Genomic DNA, 19,119 nt, shown 5'->3' with positions numbered 1-19,119 from the left:
TCGCCAGTTAAAAAGATGCAATACAAAAATAATTAGGGATAAGCAAATAATTAGAAAAAATGTCTTACTGCGTATGTAGTGGGAATAGTACTATAATTAAAACGGAATAAAATGTTAAATATAAATGTATTACCCCGGAGTCCAATTACACGCTGGCTGGGTGGGGAGAACGTGTGGGTGGTAACTGGGAAGGTTGTTGATCACGCGCTACGTACGCGTCTCGACACAGGGAAACACACACACACACACACACACACACACACACACACCAATGATAGCTTTTGAGTGGATTTTACCCCGTCAATACATCACTACTGTCGTGAGAAAGAAATCGGTTGAATCGACGTGAAGTCCGATTAAAAGTTGTAGCAGTGTACCCCCGCCGTCATGCCCGACGGACTAGTAACAAGCAGGTAGGAAGAGACACTTTTCTTCTTGCGTCGCCTTGTTATTCATGTTGCAACAACCCAACAGTTTTCGCACTGGACATTCAATCGCATTCAAATGAGATGTGAATGTTCTGAATAAAGCAGCAGGTTAACACGGTTTAAAACGTACAACTTAAGCGCAACTTAAAATATTGTGTTTTTTTTATTGCCAAGTCTAAAGGTTTACAGGCTCGCGTAAATAAAGGCATGACTTCAATGCATAGTTTCAAGATGTTCGTCGACAGGTACTAGAGACCTAATGGTAAAACCTCTTACAGCAATTCTCTTGTGCTACCAGGAGTCTGCAGAACGAGGCCACGGGGATCGACCTGATGGTCCCTCTTTTCCAAGAGGTGCACGGGGCCATGATGACGGGCCACGTTGAGTACCACATTATTGTCATTACAAGGATGGTTGCCTTCAAATCTACGAGACATAAGCCAGGGGATGTAGTGCAACTGGTGGTAAGGTTTTCCAAAGCAGAAACAACCCTTGAATTAGACACAGTCTAGACTAGATTAAAGCATTGCTCATTCTGTAAAATAATAAAATGATCAATGACCAAATATACTTTATAACAATATTATCACTTCACTATTAACATTGCAATACTAATTCGTTCATTCAGACTATTGGAAACTATTAACATGAAAAAAATACATTTCGATTCAACTATTTCTTTTTCTATCCAAAAAGGTATCCAAAAAGTACAGCGAAATGGACGAGTTTTATTACAGACTCGTCGCCCGCTATCCCAACTTTCCCCTACCTGCCATGCCACGCAAGACCTTATTTGTGGGAGAGAGTGACATTCGTGAGCGCAGGGGGGCCTTTGATGAGCTCATGAAGGCCATAGCTAAGCACCCCACACTCGCTACCTGTTCGGACTTGATGGAGTTCCTAGGTAAAACTCAGCTTCACTATGACAGAGGTGTCGCTCAGAACACTAAGTATGGGTCTGCTCCCTTTATGTGGGCATGGGTAGCACACTAAACTAGTGAATATGGGTCACCTACCCCACCTCTGTGTTAACGGTTTACATAGATAGTCTCTGTTACATCGATTTCCCACAACTTCCTGTCAGTGTTTTTCACAATAAAATGTATATGAAATTATGTATGCATACAAACATAACTCACTGTGCCTCCTTCTGCAGGCGCCAAGTCCTGTGATGTGGACGCGAAAAGTAGAAATGTGTTACTTGGTGAGGAGCCAGCGGAAGAGGAGGAGGAGGACAATTTCTTCCTAGGCGACGAGGCATTAGCTCCCAGCACCAGAAGACCAGCAGTGCAGCCAAGGAAGCCCGGTCCCATTAAAGAGAAGGAGAACAAAACCAATGGTGATGAGGAGGAGGAGGAGGAGGAGGCGAAGAGTGAAGAGCTGTTTCTTGATCCTTTAGGAAACACCAAGTGAGCATTTATTTTTCATGTTGGTAATTATAAAATTCAACAGAAAGCTCAACACAGGTCACGCTTCATTGAACAGGCTACAGCCACTTAGCATACAGTAACTGGCTAACAAATCACTTTGAAATCTGTGCCATACAATAAACTCTTTCTTTTCCCTTTCGCAGGTCAATCCCTAAGAAGGCCAAGCCACCGGTGAAGCCTAAACCTATGAATGCACCTCTGTTTGGAGATGACGAGCCTGTGGATACTGACTTCCTTCAATATTCTAATAAAGAAGGTGCAAGCAACACGCATAGAAACATCCTAATTAACCACCATAAAAACACCTCTTGGTGCAACATTAATCTGCGTTTATATCCTGGAATGCTGAAAGAAAAATCCTCGCTCTTATTCAAAACTAAAATGTATTAAAAAATAACAAATCATTAGCCATTTGTGTTAAAATGACGATGGCAGGATTATTAATCTCTCCCTGTAATACTGTGACCCGCATTTGTACGTTAGGAAAAAATCCAAACCACTTGTTATTTTGGAAAATATATCACTTCTGCTTTATTATGTTCCGAGTGGCCGGTGTGTCATGCCTGACCAGTCATGTTCTCATGTGGTATCCACAAAATGGAGACATTTATTCAAAGTGGAAGAGAGCCCCGTTTCTACAAAATAAAACTAAATGGCATAGATAATTATCTTCACTATCATAGACTGAGGTGTTTACAACCAAACAAAAAAACTGATTCTGGGTTCACTGGCACTTCATATGTGACACATATTGGACACAGGCTTGTGGTAGCGAACCGGGGAACATTTAAGGGTTAGAGCTTTACTGAGCGAATTGGATATGGATGGCATGGGTAATCCCTCTGACGTTTAATATGATTAATAAAGTTCAAACTTTATTGATACACAGTATTGATCATTGTAGGATACGGTAGTTCTATTTTCTTGAGCGATTTAATTTAAGGGCATAAGATGCAAGAAATCACAGAACCCAAATGCACAAGGCAAAACTACATCAAGGTGAACCCCTGTCATCTAACATTTATGCAACTGCTACATGTCTCTTATGTCAGGCTCTGCACTGTACTTATGGAGCATCTATCGCTCTCTCTCTCTCTCTCTCTCTCTACAGGCCATTTTAAGTTGTTTGAGGATCCAGTCCTTGGTGGGACAGTGAACCTGGGGGATTCCCTTTTGCTTCCGACTGCACACGGACAGCAGTCAGAGCCCTCTGCCGGGCTGTTTTTGGATGAAGAAACTGACACACTATTTAGGTACAGATCATGCAACCCAATCCTTTGATTGGCTTACACCTACGCCCGCTTTATACCTGGCCTTAACAGGCATTTTGGGGAACGGGCTTTGAATCGGATGCACCAAAATGCATCGGACCAGAAAACCGAAAAAGCCGGACCAGACCAATTTAGGAGGGGGTCTGGGACACATTATGACCACATCCAACGTCAGCGTAAATGCATTCTACTCCCCAGTACGCGTATAGCGTTCATTTACATCCGAGGGAAGAGGCTCATGCGGGTCTGAGTCTCCAATAGAGAAATTATATGCAACAGAGTTCTCTGTAGAAAAAGTGAGGTTAGCTGCCATCGTTTTAAACCCAAAATATAACATTTTGACCTTGTGTTTCCCTGTAGGATACAGGACGACTTTGACAAGCTTCTGCAGGTCACGAAAAGGAATAAAAACAAACCGTCTACAGCCCCAAAGCCCAACTTGAAGCCGAAACCCACATTGTTGGAGAAGCCTTCGGCTGGGGCGGCTCCGCTGTCTGTAGATCAGCTCAAGGGCCAGATCGACATCCTCAAGTACATCCAACAAAATGAGTCTGATGGCACTCTGGAGGAAGACCTGTTCTAAGTGCCTCAATGCTCTTAAGTGGAAAAACTCTGTGTTTACTCAAAATGATGCAATTATCATGTTCCAAGATTGGAGCATCGGTCTTTGAATCTTAATTTACCGCCTTTTGTGAAACCTTTAAGCATTAGCACTTTATTCTGCATATTGTTTGCATAAATATTGATCACACTATTAACATGAATTTATAGACTAATGGCACAAATTACATTTTGTGAGTGACGCAGCAATTAGACATGAAGAAACTAATCCTAATGGCTCAGGCAGGTTACTGGGAACACATGGTGAAGGTTATTGTTGGGATGGAAAATGCAGTCCCTTTTTATTTTTTTTTAAAGCAAACAGGATTTTTTCTGGACTTTGCCCTTAGCCAGTTTAAATATTGGATTTAACTGGCATTTTTACATTTATGAGAGGGCAACATTGGAAGACTTGATTTTTCACAGGCTGTTAATTAATAACCTATAGGGATGTTTGCTTGTAGAACATTTTCACAGTATTAACGTTACCAGTCTAGTGGAAAAGTCTCATCATTGTGTGTCTGTAATTAACAATCAAATACTATGATAATATGCTGTGAGAAAGCTATCTCCAATACTCTTTTTACTACTTTACATTATTATTTTGTCACATTTAACATTAACCACATTGCTGTGATTAAATTAAGCTGGGAAATGCCTGTGACCGATTGATTATAAAAAACATACATTTTGTGCCTTTAAGTGCTTCCATCAATAAAGATGAGGACCTACCAGGCTTGGGTTGCTTGTATAAATAACTCTTAGGCTAGACTGAACTGAGATGAGATATTCTCTATTGTTATTGGCCAGCATTCTCCATGTAGTGCATATCAACATGCATTGTCCATAAGCTTTGCCTACTTTAATTTAAATAAGAAAACATAACAAAGCAAATGTAAAATGGGCAGATGTACACACAATTTCAAGATGTGTGTTTAATGAGAGCTGAAACAAACCATCAACAAAACTGCTAAATCCCAAAATTTGATTGTTTTCCAACAAGATAATACCAGGAGAACAGTTCTTAGCTTTCATTGAAATACTTGGTTTTCAAGAGTAGTACATTCCTCGTCTTCTATGTGCTCCAGGGTCCCTAAAGCATGTCTCTGGAGCCAGCAGCATCTCGCCCCATGTTGGCGTAGACCGACCTGTACACAGCCAACACGTCCAGGGCAGAGGGCCGGAGCCTGGGGTCCCTTCTCTTGCACTCCTCGTGGATCTGGAAGAGGTGGAAGTGCGCCACGTCCCCGCCGGGCACCCTCCCCATCAGATGCCGCGTCACATCGGGAATCTTCCACACGTCGCTGAGGTGATCGTAGCCGGGCATCAGCTCGTCTGAGAACGGCTGGCCGCCGTCGTCCTCCTCGCCGCCGAAGGGCCACAGCTGCTCCGGGGCAACAAAGTCCCCCGTGAGCTCCCGGTGACCGCATTTGGCGAGCAGCCCCCTGGACGGGTCCACCTCGGGGAGGGCGTCCAGGTCGTTGACCACCAGGTGGAAGTCGGCCGTGAGCAGGAACTGGGACAGGGTCTTCTCCAGGCTGTTGGAGTCGCACATCACGCGGCAGCCCGCCGGGCTGGCGTGGAGATGGCTCAACGCCGACACGTAGTCCAGGGCCAGGCGCAGCCGCGTCTGCCAGGTGTCGCGGCTGCGGTGGCGCTCCTGGGCCAGCGTGGCGTCCAGGCTGAGGAGCGAGCCCAGCGGGTGGTACTCTGTGACCAGGAGGACCTCCTCCGGGCACCAGCCCACAAGCTGCACCACTTGGGGGCCCTGAAGGGTCTGCAGCATGGTCACACCGTGGAGGAAGTCCTCGAGGTACTCAGGTGAGGATAGAGTAGACAGGGCCACCTTCTGACCACGCCACTCAGACAGGTAAACCTGGAGAGAAACATCATGATATTAGGATTGAAGTCAAAGTTAATTGAATACATGCTTAGTCTAAAGCAATGACATAGCTTCAATGGTTTAAGTAGTTACATTTACATTTAGGGCATTTAGCAGACGCTTTAATTCAAGTTCTACAAAACTCAATGTAACTTTCTCCATGTGTAGAAATTGTAGAATTTCTAGTGAATTCAAAAAAAAAAATGAAAATATAATATCCAACATTTTAAACACTACATAATAAATACTAAAATGGATATGAATATTTTCCCGATGCAAACACTAATCAAACATTAAGATGAGGGTGTCGCCTACCTGCTTGACTGCTCCCTGTCCGATGAGCTTGAGCTTGCGTACCTCAGCCTTCACCTGCGGACACTGCAACCAGGGGTAGCAGGTTTTCATAGAAGCCATTCTGAAGTGTCTGGGCGGACAGCCCATATGAGGTGACATCGGGTGTTCATCGCTTTGATGCAAAGAGTCCAGGTACAGGTAGATCAACACATTGCCAAACAGTAGGGCACCTAGGCATACAAACACCACCGGAACACTTGTTGATGTGGGGATGTCCCGCCGGGCCATCGTGGTAAACACGGGACCTTGGGAACGAGTGTGGGTTCAGTGTTAACAACTTAGTAGGAACTGATATACATACATTTTCATTCACCTGACCTCACGACATTTTAGTCATATCTTGATACACACCCAAAATAGTAACTAGCTGTAAAAACATAGCAGGCTCATAATTGCAATTGTAACATACTTCCGGAACCAGAGCCCTCCAAAAAGGGGGCTGCAGCCGCGGCACTGGTGCTCTGGTCCACCGGAAAAGGAATCGACTGACTGCGCTGACAACTTCCGTTTTAACTGAAACGGTTTTTTGAATCGTCATTCGACTCTATTCGTTGCACAGTACTTTAATTGATACATTTTCGTTACTGATAAGACTGGCGGCGTAAAAATCACCCGAGGTAAATCAAACACTTAAGCTATATATATAAATTATAATTGGAAATAGTAAGTGCGCTTTGTTCTAACTTGGGCTTTAAGTCTCCATGTGTCCACAGTTTGTTTTCTTTATTTCTCACAAGTAGAGGTGCATAGTGAACGTGACTTTTTAGATCACAATGGCCATAATTAAACAGAAAGCTTACTCTTTCTCACTCTCTTCATAACCAGAGGAGCGGCAATGACTTCCGAGACGCACAACTCGTTCAGAGGAGCGGACTTCAACCGGCGTCACTGTTCAGTGGCCGATGCTGACCCGCAGAAGGAGAACCACGACCCCGTGTTCAGCGGCTACAGACACAGAACCAAGTCTGAGTCCAGTGATGATGACTTTGACCAGTGTAAGTTATTAAGACTAGGTAAACTAGTCCTAACTGATAAGAAGAGCATCCTCATAGATGTACATAACACGCCATGCCTGCTTTGCCTTTCTATTTGCAGATCTTGAGGGGGCTACGCCAAAAGGAAAAGCCCCACTGCAGAAACAATGTACTGCAAAGAAGAATAGGTATGCAAATGTCATGCATGTCATTTTAAGTTCCTTCAGATTTGTATTCATCTTCCCAGGTGCCTGACGATTATTACATCTTTGTTGCAGCTCCGCTATCGGACGTACAACTGTTTACAAATTGGTGTGTATCTTTTCAGTTCACATGCGGTGGAGGTGAGCTCAGACAGTGATAATGGCTTTGAAAAATGTGAGTATTGAGTGCTGGGTTTTGTTAAATGAGTTATGTAGTGGAAAGTCGTGATTTTAATGTTCTGTTATTGCCTACCAAAGTTCTAGACCGTATGAAAACACCCAATGCCAAGCCTCAGAAGACGCCATCGGTCAATAGCGACGTCAGGTGAATAATCAACTGGATAATGTTGCTCAAGCGGTTCATTTTCTGTTCACTCTTATATCACTCTGTATGTTTTCTTTTCATTTAGCTTAAAAAACTTTATTGTGCTTGACTTCTCATCTGACGATGAATTCATCCAGAAAAAACCTTCAAGAGGTAACTATTGTTATACTTGAAGCTGGGGCACACACAACATTAATCTAGTGACAAGACAAGCAATTGAAGCCGCTCTCCATTTATATCTTGTGGTTATTTCAGGGCCAAAGAGCAGTCGGACTCCGGTCTCCCTTGCTTCTCTGAGGACACCACTCGCGCAGTGTGACTCTCCGGTCTTCCACAGTGACAGCGACGACGATGACATGGGCATCGTTGATAAAAGCACCTGGAGGACACGTCACAAGAAGCCACAGGTGCCCACAAAGACTCCCAAGTGCTCCTCCAACGTGCTGACTCTGGATGAAGACGAGGGTTCTCCCCTGGTGTTTCAGTCTCCTCTGCCTCCCCCTCGCATACCTGATCTCAAAGTGCCCACGCATTGGACCCCCACGCCGCTCACCGTACCCCCCACCCATCCTGCCAGAATCCAGTCGGCCCCTTCCAAGTTTGATGACTCCAGCAGCTCGGAAGAAGAGTTTGCCTCCCTGCTGGAGAGGCTGAAAAGGAAGAAAGTTGTTAGCGTCAACTCACCAGCAACAATCCCTGACACAGGTAGCCAGAGCACGTAGCTTAAAGGCTCAATCAGGCTGAATTGTGTTGTTGTTGTTTGCAAAACTTGTGGTTGTATATTTGTGAATTTAGATAACCCGTGGAAGCCCCCTGTGGCCATAGTGACGGTGAAGGATCCGAGAGCAATAGTGCCTAAGTCAGTAGAGCGCAAACCCGTGGTTTTCAAGACTCCGGGAAGGCCTACGATACCAAAACCCACCTACAGTCAGACGGAGCCCAGACCGGGCCCACAAAGCAGGTATATCACCATAGGGCTAAAGAAAGATAGTGATCTGTTTTTATATATTTTTGAATCAAAGCATATCCAATTCTCAGAAAGAACACAGCAGCACGCTCGCTAACCCAGTTAATCCGTCTGCACTGATTATTGTACTTAATATTGCATCGCATCTTTGATCTGACTCCCTCAGAGTGCCGACATGTAGAACCCCGGGCTGCTTCCTGCAGTCGCTGTCAAACCCCGAGTCCAGTTACAGGCGCAACTTCAAGCAGACGAAGGAAAGCCTCACCAGCAAACTCTACGCGCTGTACAACACCAGTGTGTTTGATAACCAGGTGAACAATGGGTCCAAACTAAAGGAGACGTGATGGTTTTTGTTTTACCGTACTTTGTTATTCTAGTTTTCCGAAGCAGCGTCGGCCTGTATGAAGAGCATTTTACCTTGCAGCTCCCCACTGATATGTCCGTGACCTGGAATAAAAAGTTGAGGAAGACTGCTGGCTACTGCATCTCTGGTCAGGAGAGGGCGGGAGGGAAGCGCTACACGCGCATCGAGCTCTCGGACAAAGTCTGCGACTCCGCAGGTAACTGCCTGGACCTGCATGGTTCATCATTTTTTGCATAATGTTTTTTTGGGGTGTTATCGTCTACCAAACGCAAGGGGGTTTATGGAGCCATTACGTTCTTGCGGACCCTCCTTGCGTCCACCGCAAGGGCCTGATGTGCGCCTCCCCAAAATTCAAACCTTGGGTCGAGGCGACGCAGCAGCAAGGGCTGTGATTGGTCCGCTCACTAAAACCTGACTCAGAACCAAAACAGGTTCATGACTACGTCGAAGCGTCTGCGTGGTCCTTGCGTTGGGTCGACTTCGAACCATAATCAGCCCTTTTGTTTCCTGATATATCCATGGCATCTTCTAACATGTTGACTGGCGCAAACGCCATTCCTATGAGTTTCACTGGGTCTCTTTTTCAAGGAGCCTAAACTCAGCCTCCTTCTTCTCCCACCTAGATCGTCTGAGGGACACGCTGGTCCACGAGATGTGCCACGCGGCCACGTGGATGATCAACGGCGTGAGGGACGGCCACGGAAGCTTCTGGAAGCTGTACGCCCGCAAGGCCACGCTGGCTCACCCCGAGTTACCCATGGTCACGCGGTGCCACACCTACGAAATCAAGTACAAGTTCCAGTACCAGTGCACCCGCTGCAAGAACACGTACGTGCCAACGAGCATGTTTACATGTATACAAAGCCGATGCATACATGTGATTATTCAAATATTGATTGCGATTTCGATTTTTGTGTCAAACGATCTCCATAGTTGAAACTATTTTATTTTTTTATGTATTTATTTTATTGATTAAAGGTTTAAAAGGATTAAAGATATTGCGGAAAAGCTGCAAACATATTTGTACATTATATTTGATTTGAACATTTTCTGTATTTTAAATTTCCAAGTTCTCGATTACAACGTTTTTTTTGTGGAGGAATGCTGAATAAATGCATCATGTTTTCAATCTCCAAAACAATCGTTTGAATATTTGTGTCCGTAACTTTGATTACCGTTTTTGCTCGTCCACCACAGAATCGGTCGTCACTCCAAGTCCCTGGACACCACGAGGTTCATGTGCGCCCTGTGCACAGGCCCTCTGGTGCTGCTCACCCCGACCAACACGCGCGCCCCCGCTCCGTTTGCGGTTTTTGTCAAGGAGAACTATGGTAGCGCACGCCAGGAGCTGGAGGGGAAAAGCCACGCAGACGTGATGAGAAAGCTGAGCGCAGACTTTGCCACTAAAGCTAAAGTCAGTCAAAGCTGAAGAGCAACGGCCTCATCTGGTTTGGGAGGGACTTACTTGGGTTTGCTTGCCTGATTGCCATTACTTGAAATACTCTTAAACTTAAAAAGCGAGACATGAATTATTTTTCTAAATATTTTTTTTTGTATTCAATACTGCAAATAGTTGACATTTCCATTTAGTGTTTTTTGTAAATGATCGTTAGGAATTCTTGATGAAATTGTTCATTTGTGACTTACGTTTGAATAAATAAACTTTTTATATTGTCTTTAATGTGTTCCTTTTGAAAGTAGTTTGAAGGATTTAGTTGCATCTATCCATGAGATTGCAGTTTGCAAACAACTAGATAGACTAGCCAAGTTTCTGGTGAGGAGGTACCTTGAAAGATTAAAGGAATTATAGGTCATAGTTTGAGTAAGAACGACTGAGATTGTTAATTGAGAGCACGTCCTTTCTTCAGCCATTCGTCTGGTCTGTCAGCCGTCAACGACAAATATTTAAAAACATTGTCCCAAAGAGAATCGTAATCCATTTAAAGTAGACTGATCATTACCATCGTGTGTTGTATGTAAATGTTTGCATAGCTAATACCTAGAGTAGGCAAACACTGCGATTTACCAACAGTTCATATGCAAACAAGAATGAAACCTAGTCACATGGGCTAAATGATGTACAATTCTTAGTATCTGACCGATTATACAAAAACAGGCATGAAAACTGCTTAAAGATATTTATTTAAACACACATTTATATATATATTATAGATATAGATATCAATTTGTATATCTGCCGCTGCAGTTGCTATACATTTTACAAAACATTCAAGGATACAAAGACAAATTATACAAAAAAGGAATGGCAAATATCGAATGAGAACATCCTCAATTCAGTGATGAGTTTTGGGAAGAGAGACACCCAGGCTCGGAGGGAGAGACTTGGATGACTTCCCTGATTTTGTCAGGAGGAGACCCCAGAACAGGCTCAGATGCAATTACAAAAAGGTAGCAATACCATGAAGCAGAGCGTCCTAGAAGCACATACGAGAGACGGCGAATATAGATCATCCTGAAACAGAGTGTTCACAATGCAACACACACATTGAGAACACATCCCACTAAGCAGGTTTAAATAGGAAAAATATGATTACTAGTAAAAACCACAAATTGATAAATAAATTAAATCGATCAAGCGACTGGTTTAAAGACAGGAAGCCCGGCGCGAGTCCGCATGAAAGAAGAGGTGTCGGGTTACCGATATCAGGCACTCTGAGCATCCACTTAAACATATGAAATGATAAAAATATAACTACTGTTGCTTATTATATCATAATAAGGCATGATTTATTATACGGTATAGGGAGGTATGCCAAAACCACGTTCGTCTTGCATTGCCTTGTGTAGAAATATTGGCAAATGGTCTTTCCAGAAAATGTGCAATAATGTGGAGTTAGACCACAAACTGTCACTGTAATTCAAAATAATAGACCTCTTTCTAGCATAATATACTGTTAAATTTGTAAACCTCAATGCATCTTTAAAAAAGGTAGCCTAAAGGCTATGGCGTGACAGAGAAATATAGGGGGGGGTATTTGAGACAGAACTACATTAAATAACAAAGATCAAAACAAAAACAACAACCCCTGCTGCTTTCCTCTAGTGCACCTATCCATAGCACCAACCAACCCTGTGTCTGTGTGTGTTGGTGGGGGGTCAAGGTTACCATCGTTAACAAAATAACGAGCACTAGGTGTGAAAAAGACTTCCGTTTACTAAAATAAATATAAAGACGAGGCTGTACAAAAAAAACATAATTAAATTAAACTATTGTGTATTTACAAAACTAGACAAAATAATTGATAGAGAAAATGTATTTTGATTTCGTCTTTGTCAATCAGTCTTTGGTGGATGGTTGTTCATCTGTCCTAGGTGAATACATTTTCAATGCTATGGTGGAGTTTTTATTACACAATAGGTTTTCTGAAAAGTTGTAATCTTTCCCCTGACAAATGCCCCATATTACAAAAAATATAATAAAACGTATACTGAAAGTAATAAAAAAGGAACCTGTTACTAAGCAATTATTTATTTTTAAACTAAACTAAAGTAGCAAACTGGCATTAAAAACAAATGGATTCTGAACTAAAATTGGAAATAAAAAAAGGGAAATTACACGAAAAAAAATTAAAAATGCTTAACTATAATAACCTTGGTGGATGTGTGTATCTATGTGTCTCATACATGACATACACTTCATTCAGTAAAGGCTTGTCTTCTTCATGATCCGCAGGAATTCCTGCTGGTTCACTTCCCCATCTCCGTCCCGGTCCGCTTCGTCGATCATCTCCTGCAGAGGAGAAGACAACGATAGGGTCAACAATATTGATGGAGCTGGAGCAGTTTATGACTTTTAAACCTTCATTTAACTCTGGAATCTACATTAGGATGGTAACATCAGGCTTTCATATATGCGGTTGATTCGTGCTGTGCTTGTCAGAATCTAAACATGTACTATGTTATGAATGAAACTCTATGGGAAACTTGCTCCAGTTGACGTGGGCAGCCTGGGAAAAACTGACAACAGTCCCAACACTTGACAAAGAGGTCTAGGAGCTTTGTGTCATGACGTCTGTGAGACGCCGTGTCACAGAGCCGTTGGCTAAACATGGCCGTCTCTATATGAAGCCACTACATGACTCTTTGGTGTGAATGAGTCTACCTGGAGCTCTTCATCTGTGAGATTCTCTCCCAGCTCCTTTGCCACCCTCTTGAGATTTCTGAAGGAGATCTTCCCAGTCTCGTCATCATCGAACAGACGGAACGCTTTCAAAATCTCCTCTTTGGAGTCCTTTTCCGCCTTTGGAGAAGACCAAAGACAAAGAAAAAAATAAGATAAATTCAAAATAACCACAAAACGGAAAAGCAGTTTGTTTGCTTTGTAGTGATTGATTTATGCTTAACGACTTGCAAAAACAAAATACAACAGAATACTGGACATATGGCCTTGGAGAAAAATAGCTTACTACTTTATTACACCATAGGGTTCCAATGAAACAAAAGGCCAGCATTATGTCACAAACTATCATTGTTGTGCGATTTCTAGACACATGTAGTGGCCCCTCCAATCGGCTCTTACCATCTTCTGTGTCATGACAGAGAGGAAGTCGCTGAAAGAAATCTTGCCCGTGCCTTCCTTATCCACGTCACTTGTCATTTTCTTGATTTCCTCCTTCTTTGGCTCGAACCCTAGTGCTCTCATGGCAACCTGCCCTCCAAAAAATACCATACACATAAAATAAAAAAGACAGACCTATGACACAGACAGACAGACAGACAGACAGACAGACAGACAGACAGACAGACAGACAGACAGACAGACAGACAGACAGACAGACAGACACAGACACAGACACAGACACACACACACACACACACACACACACACACACACACACACACACACACACACACACACACACACACACACACACACACACAACTGTATCATCACACCTTGAGCTCCTTGACATCGATGTGACCGGAGCCGTCGGTGTCAAAGAGCTCGAACGCCTCCCGGATCTCCTGCTTCAGCTCCTCGGTGAGCTCGGGCTTGGGGCTGGTCTTCTTCCGAGGAGGGGGCACCGGGCCCTGCAAGGACGGTCTCTTTGCACTGGTCGCCTGGTGTGGCATAGTCAAAGGATGATGCTGTTGGTTTATCGTTGCGCTGCCTGTATCATTTCCAGGATGCTTAGCGAATATATTTAGGATTGAAAAAGTAATTGAACATAGGCACATTTACTCACCATACTGTGGCTTTATGCTGAAGATGAAGAAGGTAAGACGCGGTTACCTGTTTCAACCTGTATGCTTTTGTAACGGCAGCCTCTCTCTGGTATAATTTAGGTAGGTGATGATTATAAAACGCCTTTATTTTATTGCCTGATCATAACAATACGCCTTAAACAGAATTGTCCGGCTATAATTAAGAAAAAATCCGTTGTCTTCTGGGAGGACCTATCAATACAGATTTGGCAGTACAGCATCTGCTCCTATGTGAAACAAATCGATTTTTATGTAAAGTGTATCTTCGTCGCACCGGAGAGCGGATACGTTGCGTTTCATCTATACGGGAGTCTGGTAGATAGACATAGGCACACAAGGTGAAACAAATCAAACCTACCGTAGAGCGACAATGTGATTGGTGGGTTGAGATCACGTGACCCAGCGTTTGTCAACAATCGTGATCACACACTCGTTGTGCAATTGGATACAATGTATATGCCTATGCACCATATGCAATCACCTTCTGATGCTGGTATTGGCCATCAACCGACCACTATCGAACCTGCCCGCACGCTCTCGGTAGCCATCCATCCAGCCCTCCGTTAAACTTCCGGTCGTTAAAGTCTGTCATTGTAACGATAAAACGAACTAGGGATTTGATACAATGGGTCATGTTTCCGTGCCCTCAGCAATATTTTATTGGGACAATTTGTAGAAAATATTCATTGTTAAATGGTTTGGTATATGCCACAGAAGGCTCTCACAAATTAAGTATAAGAAGTGTAATCTAAATCAATGCATAGTATTTATTTAAATATACTTTATTGTCTATCACTTTCTGCAACCAAACAAATTGAACATGAGCAACATCTTGAGAGCTTTGTTTGTTATTTGTTATTTGTCATTTCAGATTTTGCAATTCATTACAAAAATGTTAAAGCCTTCTTGGTTGCAATGAACAGGACTGGATTAATTCTTATCAACGTTATGTACATTGTTGCTGAATTACACAATCATAAGTGCAAGTTCAGAAAGAAATACCATTATGCTGTTGCTTTCATAAAGTAATTTGAACTGAATCTATCCACTATTCTGAACTCATAAGGTTAAAGTTGTAAGAATTGTTCTTTGTAATTTTTCTTATTTTTTTACCTTTTATTGTGTACATTTATTTCACCTATATACTTCTTCCTCTTTTGATCTAATTTATATTGATCTTATGAACTTGTTGTTGTATGGTTCGTTGTCCTGTGTATAGGCCTACTATTTATCGCAATGCAATAATTTAATAAATACAAATGTAAATGCTATTCCATGGACTTTATGGTGTGACCCTGGTCTGACCAAATGCGTGTCTCCTACCGGTTCACCTCTCCACAGCGTTTACATTGTGATTCATGATTTCCGCCAACCATTGGTCCTTCGAGCCGCTCGTTCCGCCCTTCGACTAGCGTCAAGACCAATTCGCCCAATCACAGCTCAAGCGCCAGAACGCTCTTGGACAGCTGACGAGAGACCGGCAATCGAGGCTATCCATTGGTCGAACAAATGGCGTTCTTTGACGTATGTCAACCCTATTGGTTTAGGAGAAATTGTTACCTATGGTGCTGAGCGGGCTTCGTTTGTTCAGGGATACAGCATCAAGTTCAGCCATCGACTTTCGGTAAGTAGATCAAACTATTATGTTATACCGGATGAGGTTTTCTAAAATGATATAATTATGCTGGTAGTTCATGTCTGCCTATATGTCAAAAGGGAAATCTAAGTACCTTCATATATCGTGCAGGTGTACAAGAAAAGTCTTTCTTTCTCCAGTGCTGCTCACTTTGACATCTCATAATGACAACACGCGTTCGACCGGTATGTTACAACAATATCCCACTCCAATACTGCAATTCATCTACTTGGTCCTACTCTGTTTCACCCTGTTAATCGTGTGCATGTGTGTACTTCACAGAGCAGTAAGCGCTGTGCAGTCATAGGGGGCTCCGGGTTCCTTGGCCGACACCTGGTGGAGAAGCTTCTGGAGCGGGGCTACTCCGTCGCTGTTTTCGATATCCGCCAGAGTTACGAACTTCCTGGTGTCACCTTCTACCAGGGAGACCTCTGTGATAAAGAGGCAGGTTTTAAATTCTCCCCCTATTGTGTGATGCTTGGATCAAATGTCCTGTCATGTTTGCCACTGAATTCTACAGAGAGCTAAGGTAACTGGTGTCAATTAATGTAGGTACGATTATTCACAGTGTATATATCCCCCCTACCCCCCTCTTCTGTGCCCTGGTTGTCTGTGCCCCAGGCCCTCCGGCCCGCTTTGAAAGACGTGCCCCTCGTATTTCACTGCGCCTCCCCGGCTCCCGCCAGCGACGACCGCGCACTGTTTCAGCGGGTCAACGTCCAGGGAACGCGTACTGTGATCCAGGCCTGCACGGAGTTGGGAGTCCAGGTGAGAGCATTTGTCGCCCACACCACAAAAATATGTATGTTGCAACGCATTGGTAAAGAAACTTTTCCCCTGTGAGTTCTAAAGAATGTATAAGGTCAGATCACATAAGATGGTATTTTATTAAGCCCAGAAGTGAAATAATTCTTGGCGCTGGGGCTGGTTTTTTATTAACCATTTATATACTTTCTATATATATTTTCCCAGAAACTGGTTTTGACCAGCAGTGCCAGTGTTGTATATGAGGGCGCAGACATAAAGAATGGGACAGAAGACATTCCGTACGCCGCAAAGCCTATGGACTACTACACAGAGACCAAGATTGAGCAGGAGAAGGTCAGAGGCCATCAATACAAACCATGAATGCTGCTTTGTGAAAACCACCAAATCAATGGTGTGTATTTGTGTCTATGAAATAGTTCCATTGAGCAGTGTTTTTTTTTTTTGTTGTTGTAGTTGGTCCTACAGGCATGTGACAAAGAAGGGGGCCTACTTACTGTCGCTATCCGGCCCCACGGCATCTTTGGGCCCCGCGACCCTCAGCTGGTGCCCATCTTGGTGGACACTGCTCGCAGGGGGAAGATGAAGTTCATCATTGGGTAAGAGGAAGCGAGGTTTTCGTGGATGGAGGCCATACACACAATTTCGTTCCTCAGGCCATGTTCTTCTTTTGTTAATCGAACTGACTTGGTTTCTGTCTGTCTGTCTGTCTGTCTGTCTGTCTGTCTGTCTGTCTGTCTGTCTGTCTGTCTGTCTGTCTGTCTGTCTGTCTGTCTCTGCCTCTGTCTCTGTCTCTGTCTCTGTCTCTGTCTCTGTCTCAATTACATTATCTGTCCATCTCCTTTTCACCCCGTCTCCTTCTCTGTATGTGTCTGTCGGTCTCCTTCTCACTCTTTCCCTCTCCCTTTCTGTCTCTGTCTCGCTCCCCTAGTGATGGGACCAATCTGGTCGATTTTACCTTTGTGGAGAATGTAGTCCACGGCCACATCCTGGCTGCGGAGCACCTGAGACCAGAGTCACCCTTGTGTGGGAAGGTGAGTGATCCCTTCTCAGCACAGCCACACCCGTCTAGCAGCGAAACATGAGGGTGGAGGCACATTCTTCCTTTAAGTCGTGAATTGTCTCTTTATATTTCTCAGTCCCAGGCAGATGAATTAGATCTGCGTGTTTATCACAGTGCAGCTATCGTATATAAAACATTTTTGAGTATAGGAGTAGTTTACTCAATTCTTTATTATTTTGTCTCCTTGTTATAGCCTTACCACATTACAAACGACGAGCCCATCCGGTTCTGGGACTTCATGTCCAAGGTGCTGGTAGGGCTGGGCTACGCCGCGCCGCGCTACCACCTCCCCTACATGCTTGTGTATGGCTTGGCCGTGCTGCTTTGGCTGCTGGCCTTGCTCCTGCGCCCCCTGGTGGCCTTCAAGCCCACCTTCACTCCCATGAGGGTGGCCCTGGCAGGCACCCACCACTACTACAGCTGTGAGGCCGCCAAGCGGGACATGGGCTACAAGCCGCTGGTCAGCCTGACGGAGGGCATCAGCCGAACGGTGGGGAGCTACCCTCACCTCAGACACGGCGCCCCCTAGTGGTGGTTCTTACGAAACTCGGTTTGGGTTGCGAGCTGATTAAATGTGATGTTGTGGACATACACGCCCACATGGGTTAACAATGCTGTAAAAAGTGTAAATTTCCCCAAAAGATTTCCAAATATGTGTTGAGCTGGAGAGTTCCGTTGTTTGATTTATAGTTTGAGATTTCAATTGTTTAATTGTTTAGTTTGTTCTCTTTTTGTGTCTGTATCATGAATGACCTCATAGCACCGAGTGCCACTGTCTTGTGGTTGTGTGACCAGCAGATGGCAGCAAACAGCCCCAGACAGTATTTTGGTGTGAAGCTCAGCACAATGGATTCATGCCACTATTGCCTGAGTTTTAACAATTCACATATTGAATCCATACATTCACTTCTGTGACATTGGATTGAATAATATGGCATGTAGCATTTAATTTGACAGTGCTGTTGTAAACGTATTATGTAAAAATTGTATGTAAAATGCTGATCACCTCTGATGATTGAATGGTATGAGTTCCAACGAATGTTGTCAGATCGTCATGGAATAAAATGAGGGGTTGGGCCAATAAAGATGCGACTATCAGACCTTACCTTTCCTCATTCCATCTCTTAACACAACACACAGTGCACCTTTTTTATGTGATTAAATTCCAGTGTATGTGTAAGCTGAACTCGACGACGTAGACTCGCATGCCACAGTGGTTTGGCAAAGAATGCAGGCTGGTTTGTCATTCTGTCAATGTGTTTTTCGTGTGGTGTCGCATAACTCGCATACCCGCTTCAAAAGTTAGCCAGTTGCACCCTAAATGAATCACTCTTTTCAGTCAGGAATTGCAAAGCAGGGCGGTCCAACTGGTTCCTTCCTTGAGAGAGCGGAGGGGGGGAGGACAGAACTACGTATCTGTCCATCCCAGCCCATGCTATTGCTGGAGTGAAACTGTCTGGTTTCCTTTCGGTGTTATAGTTTTCTCTTCACCCCCCTCACCCTACCCCTCTTGCTAAGCATATTTAGACATGTCATTTATCACAACCTAACTGTTATTTAGAGAGGCTTAGTTTAGCTCTGCCAGACTAAAAATGTAATAGGTTCGAATAAATCAGTTTGCATTCCCAACG

The 19,119-nt window shown here is 43.8% G+C and overlaps 5 protein-coding genes across 7 annotated transcripts; 3 read left to right on the top strand and 2 right to left on the bottom strand.

The window, feature by feature from the left end:
• Positions 1-204: 204 nt before the first annotated feature.
• hs1bp3 (HCLS1 binding protein 3) lies at positions 205-4,567 on the top strand. Its single transcript, XM_056600443.1, has 7 exons — positions 205-413; positions 727-892; positions 1,125-1,332; positions 1,585-1,837; positions 2,002-2,114; positions 2,970-3,111; positions 3,490-4,567. The coding sequence occupies exons 1-7, from the start codon at positions 388-390 to the stop codon at positions 3,710-3,712; spliced, it is 1,131 nt and encodes a 376-aa protein (XP_056456418.1). The 5' UTR covers positions 205-387; the 3' UTR covers positions 3,713-4,567.
• pomk (protein O-mannose kinase) lies at positions 2,282-6,458 on the bottom strand. 2 transcript variants are annotated; one of them, XM_056600445.1, is made up of 3 exons: positions 6,375-6,458; positions 5,927-6,210; positions 2,282-5,605 (listed from the first exon to the last, which is right to left on the bottom strand). In XM_056600445.1, the coding sequence occupies exons 2-3, from the start codon at positions 6,191-6,193 to the stop codon at positions 4,823-4,825; spliced, it is 1,050 nt and encodes a 349-aa protein (XP_056456420.1). In that variant the 5' UTR covers positions 6,194-6,210; positions 6,375-6,458; the 3' UTR covers positions 2,282-4,822. The 2 variants fall into 2 exon arrangements, with proteins under 2 accessions (XP_056456420.1, XP_056456419.1); XM_056600444.1 differs by having other exon boundaries at positions 6,317-6,418.
• On the top strand, positions 6,406-10,474 carry gcna (germ cell nuclear acidic peptidase). The gene is made up of 12 exons (XM_056600441.1): positions 6,406-6,582; positions 6,791-6,960; positions 7,061-7,127; positions 7,268-7,317; positions 7,401-7,467; positions 7,553-7,620; positions 7,723-8,172; positions 8,263-8,428; positions 8,601-8,745; positions 8,859-8,994; positions 9,422-9,626; positions 9,996-10,474. The coding sequence occupies exons 2-12, from the start codon at positions 6,801-6,803 to the stop codon at positions 10,225-10,227; spliced, it is 1,746 nt and encodes a 581-aa protein (XP_056456416.1). The 5' UTR covers positions 6,406-6,582; positions 6,791-6,800; the 3' UTR covers positions 10,228-10,474.
• A 449-nt stretch (positions 10,475-10,923) lies between these two features.
• On the bottom strand, positions 10,924-14,635 carry cetn2 (centrin, EF-hand protein, 2). The gene is made up of 5 exons (XM_056600168.1): positions 14,006-14,635; positions 13,716-13,880; positions 13,339-13,467; positions 12,922-13,059; positions 10,924-12,549 (listed from the first exon to the last, which is right to left on the bottom strand). Exons 1-5 carry the CDS (start codon positions 14,006-14,008, stop codon positions 12,460-12,462), a joined length of 525 nt encoding a protein of 174 aa, XP_056456143.1. The 5' UTR covers positions 14,009-14,635; the 3' UTR covers positions 10,924-12,459.
• Positions 14,636-15,543: 908 nt separating this feature from the next.
• On the top strand, positions 15,544-18,608 carry nsdhl (NAD(P) dependent steroid dehydrogenase-like). Of its 2 annotated transcripts, none has more exons than XM_056600166.1 (8): positions 15,544-15,648; positions 15,772-15,845; positions 15,943-16,104; positions 16,282-16,428; positions 16,633-16,761; positions 16,882-17,024; positions 17,357-17,459; positions 17,682-18,608. In XM_056600166.1, exons 2-8 carry the CDS (start codon positions 15,825-15,827, stop codon positions 18,015-18,017), a joined length of 1,041 nt encoding a protein of 346 aa, XP_056456141.1. In that variant the 5' UTR covers positions 15,544-15,648; positions 15,772-15,824; the 3' UTR covers positions 18,018-18,608. The 2 variants fall into 2 exon arrangements, with proteins under 2 accessions (XP_056456141.1, XP_056456142.1); XM_056600167.1 differs by having other exon boundaries at positions 15,565-15,648; positions 15,801-15,845.
• Positions 18,609-19,119: the final 511 nt, after the last annotated feature.

The sequence above is a fragment of the Gadus chalcogrammus genome, chromosome 10 (genome assembly GCF_026213295.1).
Source record: "Gadus chalcogrammus isolate NIFS_2021 chromosome 10, NIFS_Gcha_1.0, whole genome shotgun sequence".
In the NCBI taxonomy this organism is placed as follows: domain Eukaryota; kingdom Metazoa; phylum Chordata; class Actinopteri; order Gadiformes; family Gadidae; genus Gadus; species Gadus chalcogrammus.
Note: the sequence above shows the minus strand (reverse complement) of the source record. Positions and strands in the feature narration are given on the sequence as shown.

Excerpts from the sequence above, each read along its gene's own strand:
- gcna (XM_056600441.1), top strand. The coding sequence starts at position 6,801 with ATGACTTCCGAGACGCACAACTCGTTCAGAGGAGCGGACTTCAACCGG. Across the intron at positions 8,173-8,262 it reads AGCAACAATCCCTGACACAG|ATAACCCGTGGAAGCCCCCT; the intron begins GTAGCCAGAGCA and ends TTGTGAATTTAG. Across the intron at positions 8,995-9,421 it reads CAAAGTCTGCGACTCCGCAG|ATCGTCTGAGGGACACGCTG; the intron begins GTAACTGCCTGG and ends TCTCCCACCTAG.
- pomk (XM_056600444.1), bottom strand. The coding sequence starts at position 6,344 with ATGTTTTTACAGCTAGTTACTATTTTGG. Across the intron at positions 6,211-6,316 it reads ACAGCTAGTTACTATTTTGG|GTCCCGTGTTTACCACGATG; the intron begins GTGTGTATCAAG and ends CTCGTTCCCAAG. Across the intron at positions 5,606-5,926 it reads GACAGGGAGCAGTCAAGCAG|GTTTACCTGTCTGAGTGGCG; the intron begins GTAGGCGACACC and ends GTTTCTCTCCAG.
- cetn2 (XM_056600168.1), bottom strand. Across the intron at positions 13,060-13,338 it reads CTGTCATGACACAGAAGATG|GCGGAAAAGGACTCCAAAGA; the intron begins GTAAGAGCCGAT and ends TCTTCTCCAAAG. Across the intron at positions 12,550-12,921 it reads TCACAGATGAAGAGCTCCAG|GAGATGATCGACGAAGCGGA; the intron begins GTAGACTCATTC and ends TCTCCTCTGCAG.
- hs1bp3 (XM_056600443.1), top strand. The coding sequence starts at position 388 with ATGCCCGACGGACTAGTAACAAGCAG. Across the intron at positions 1,838-2,001 it reads GATCCTTTAGGAAACACCAA|GTCAATCCCTAAGAAGGCCA; the intron begins GTGAGCATTTAT and ends TCCCTTTCGCAG. Across the intron at positions 2,115-2,969 it reads TCAATATTCTAATAAAGAAG|GCCATTTTAAGTTGTTTGAG; the intron begins GTGCAAGCAACA and ends CTCTCTCTACAG.
- nsdhl (XM_056600166.1), top strand. The coding sequence starts at position 15,825 with ATGACAACACGCGTTCGACCG. Across the intron at positions 16,762-16,881 it reads CCAAGATTGAGCAGGAGAAG|TTGGTCCTACAGGCATGTGA; the intron begins GTCAGAGGCCAT and ends TTGTTGTTGTAG. Across the intron at positions 17,460-17,681 it reads AGTCACCCTTGTGTGGGAAG|CCTTACCACATTACAAACGA; the intron begins GTGAGTGATCCC and ends TCCTTGTTATAG.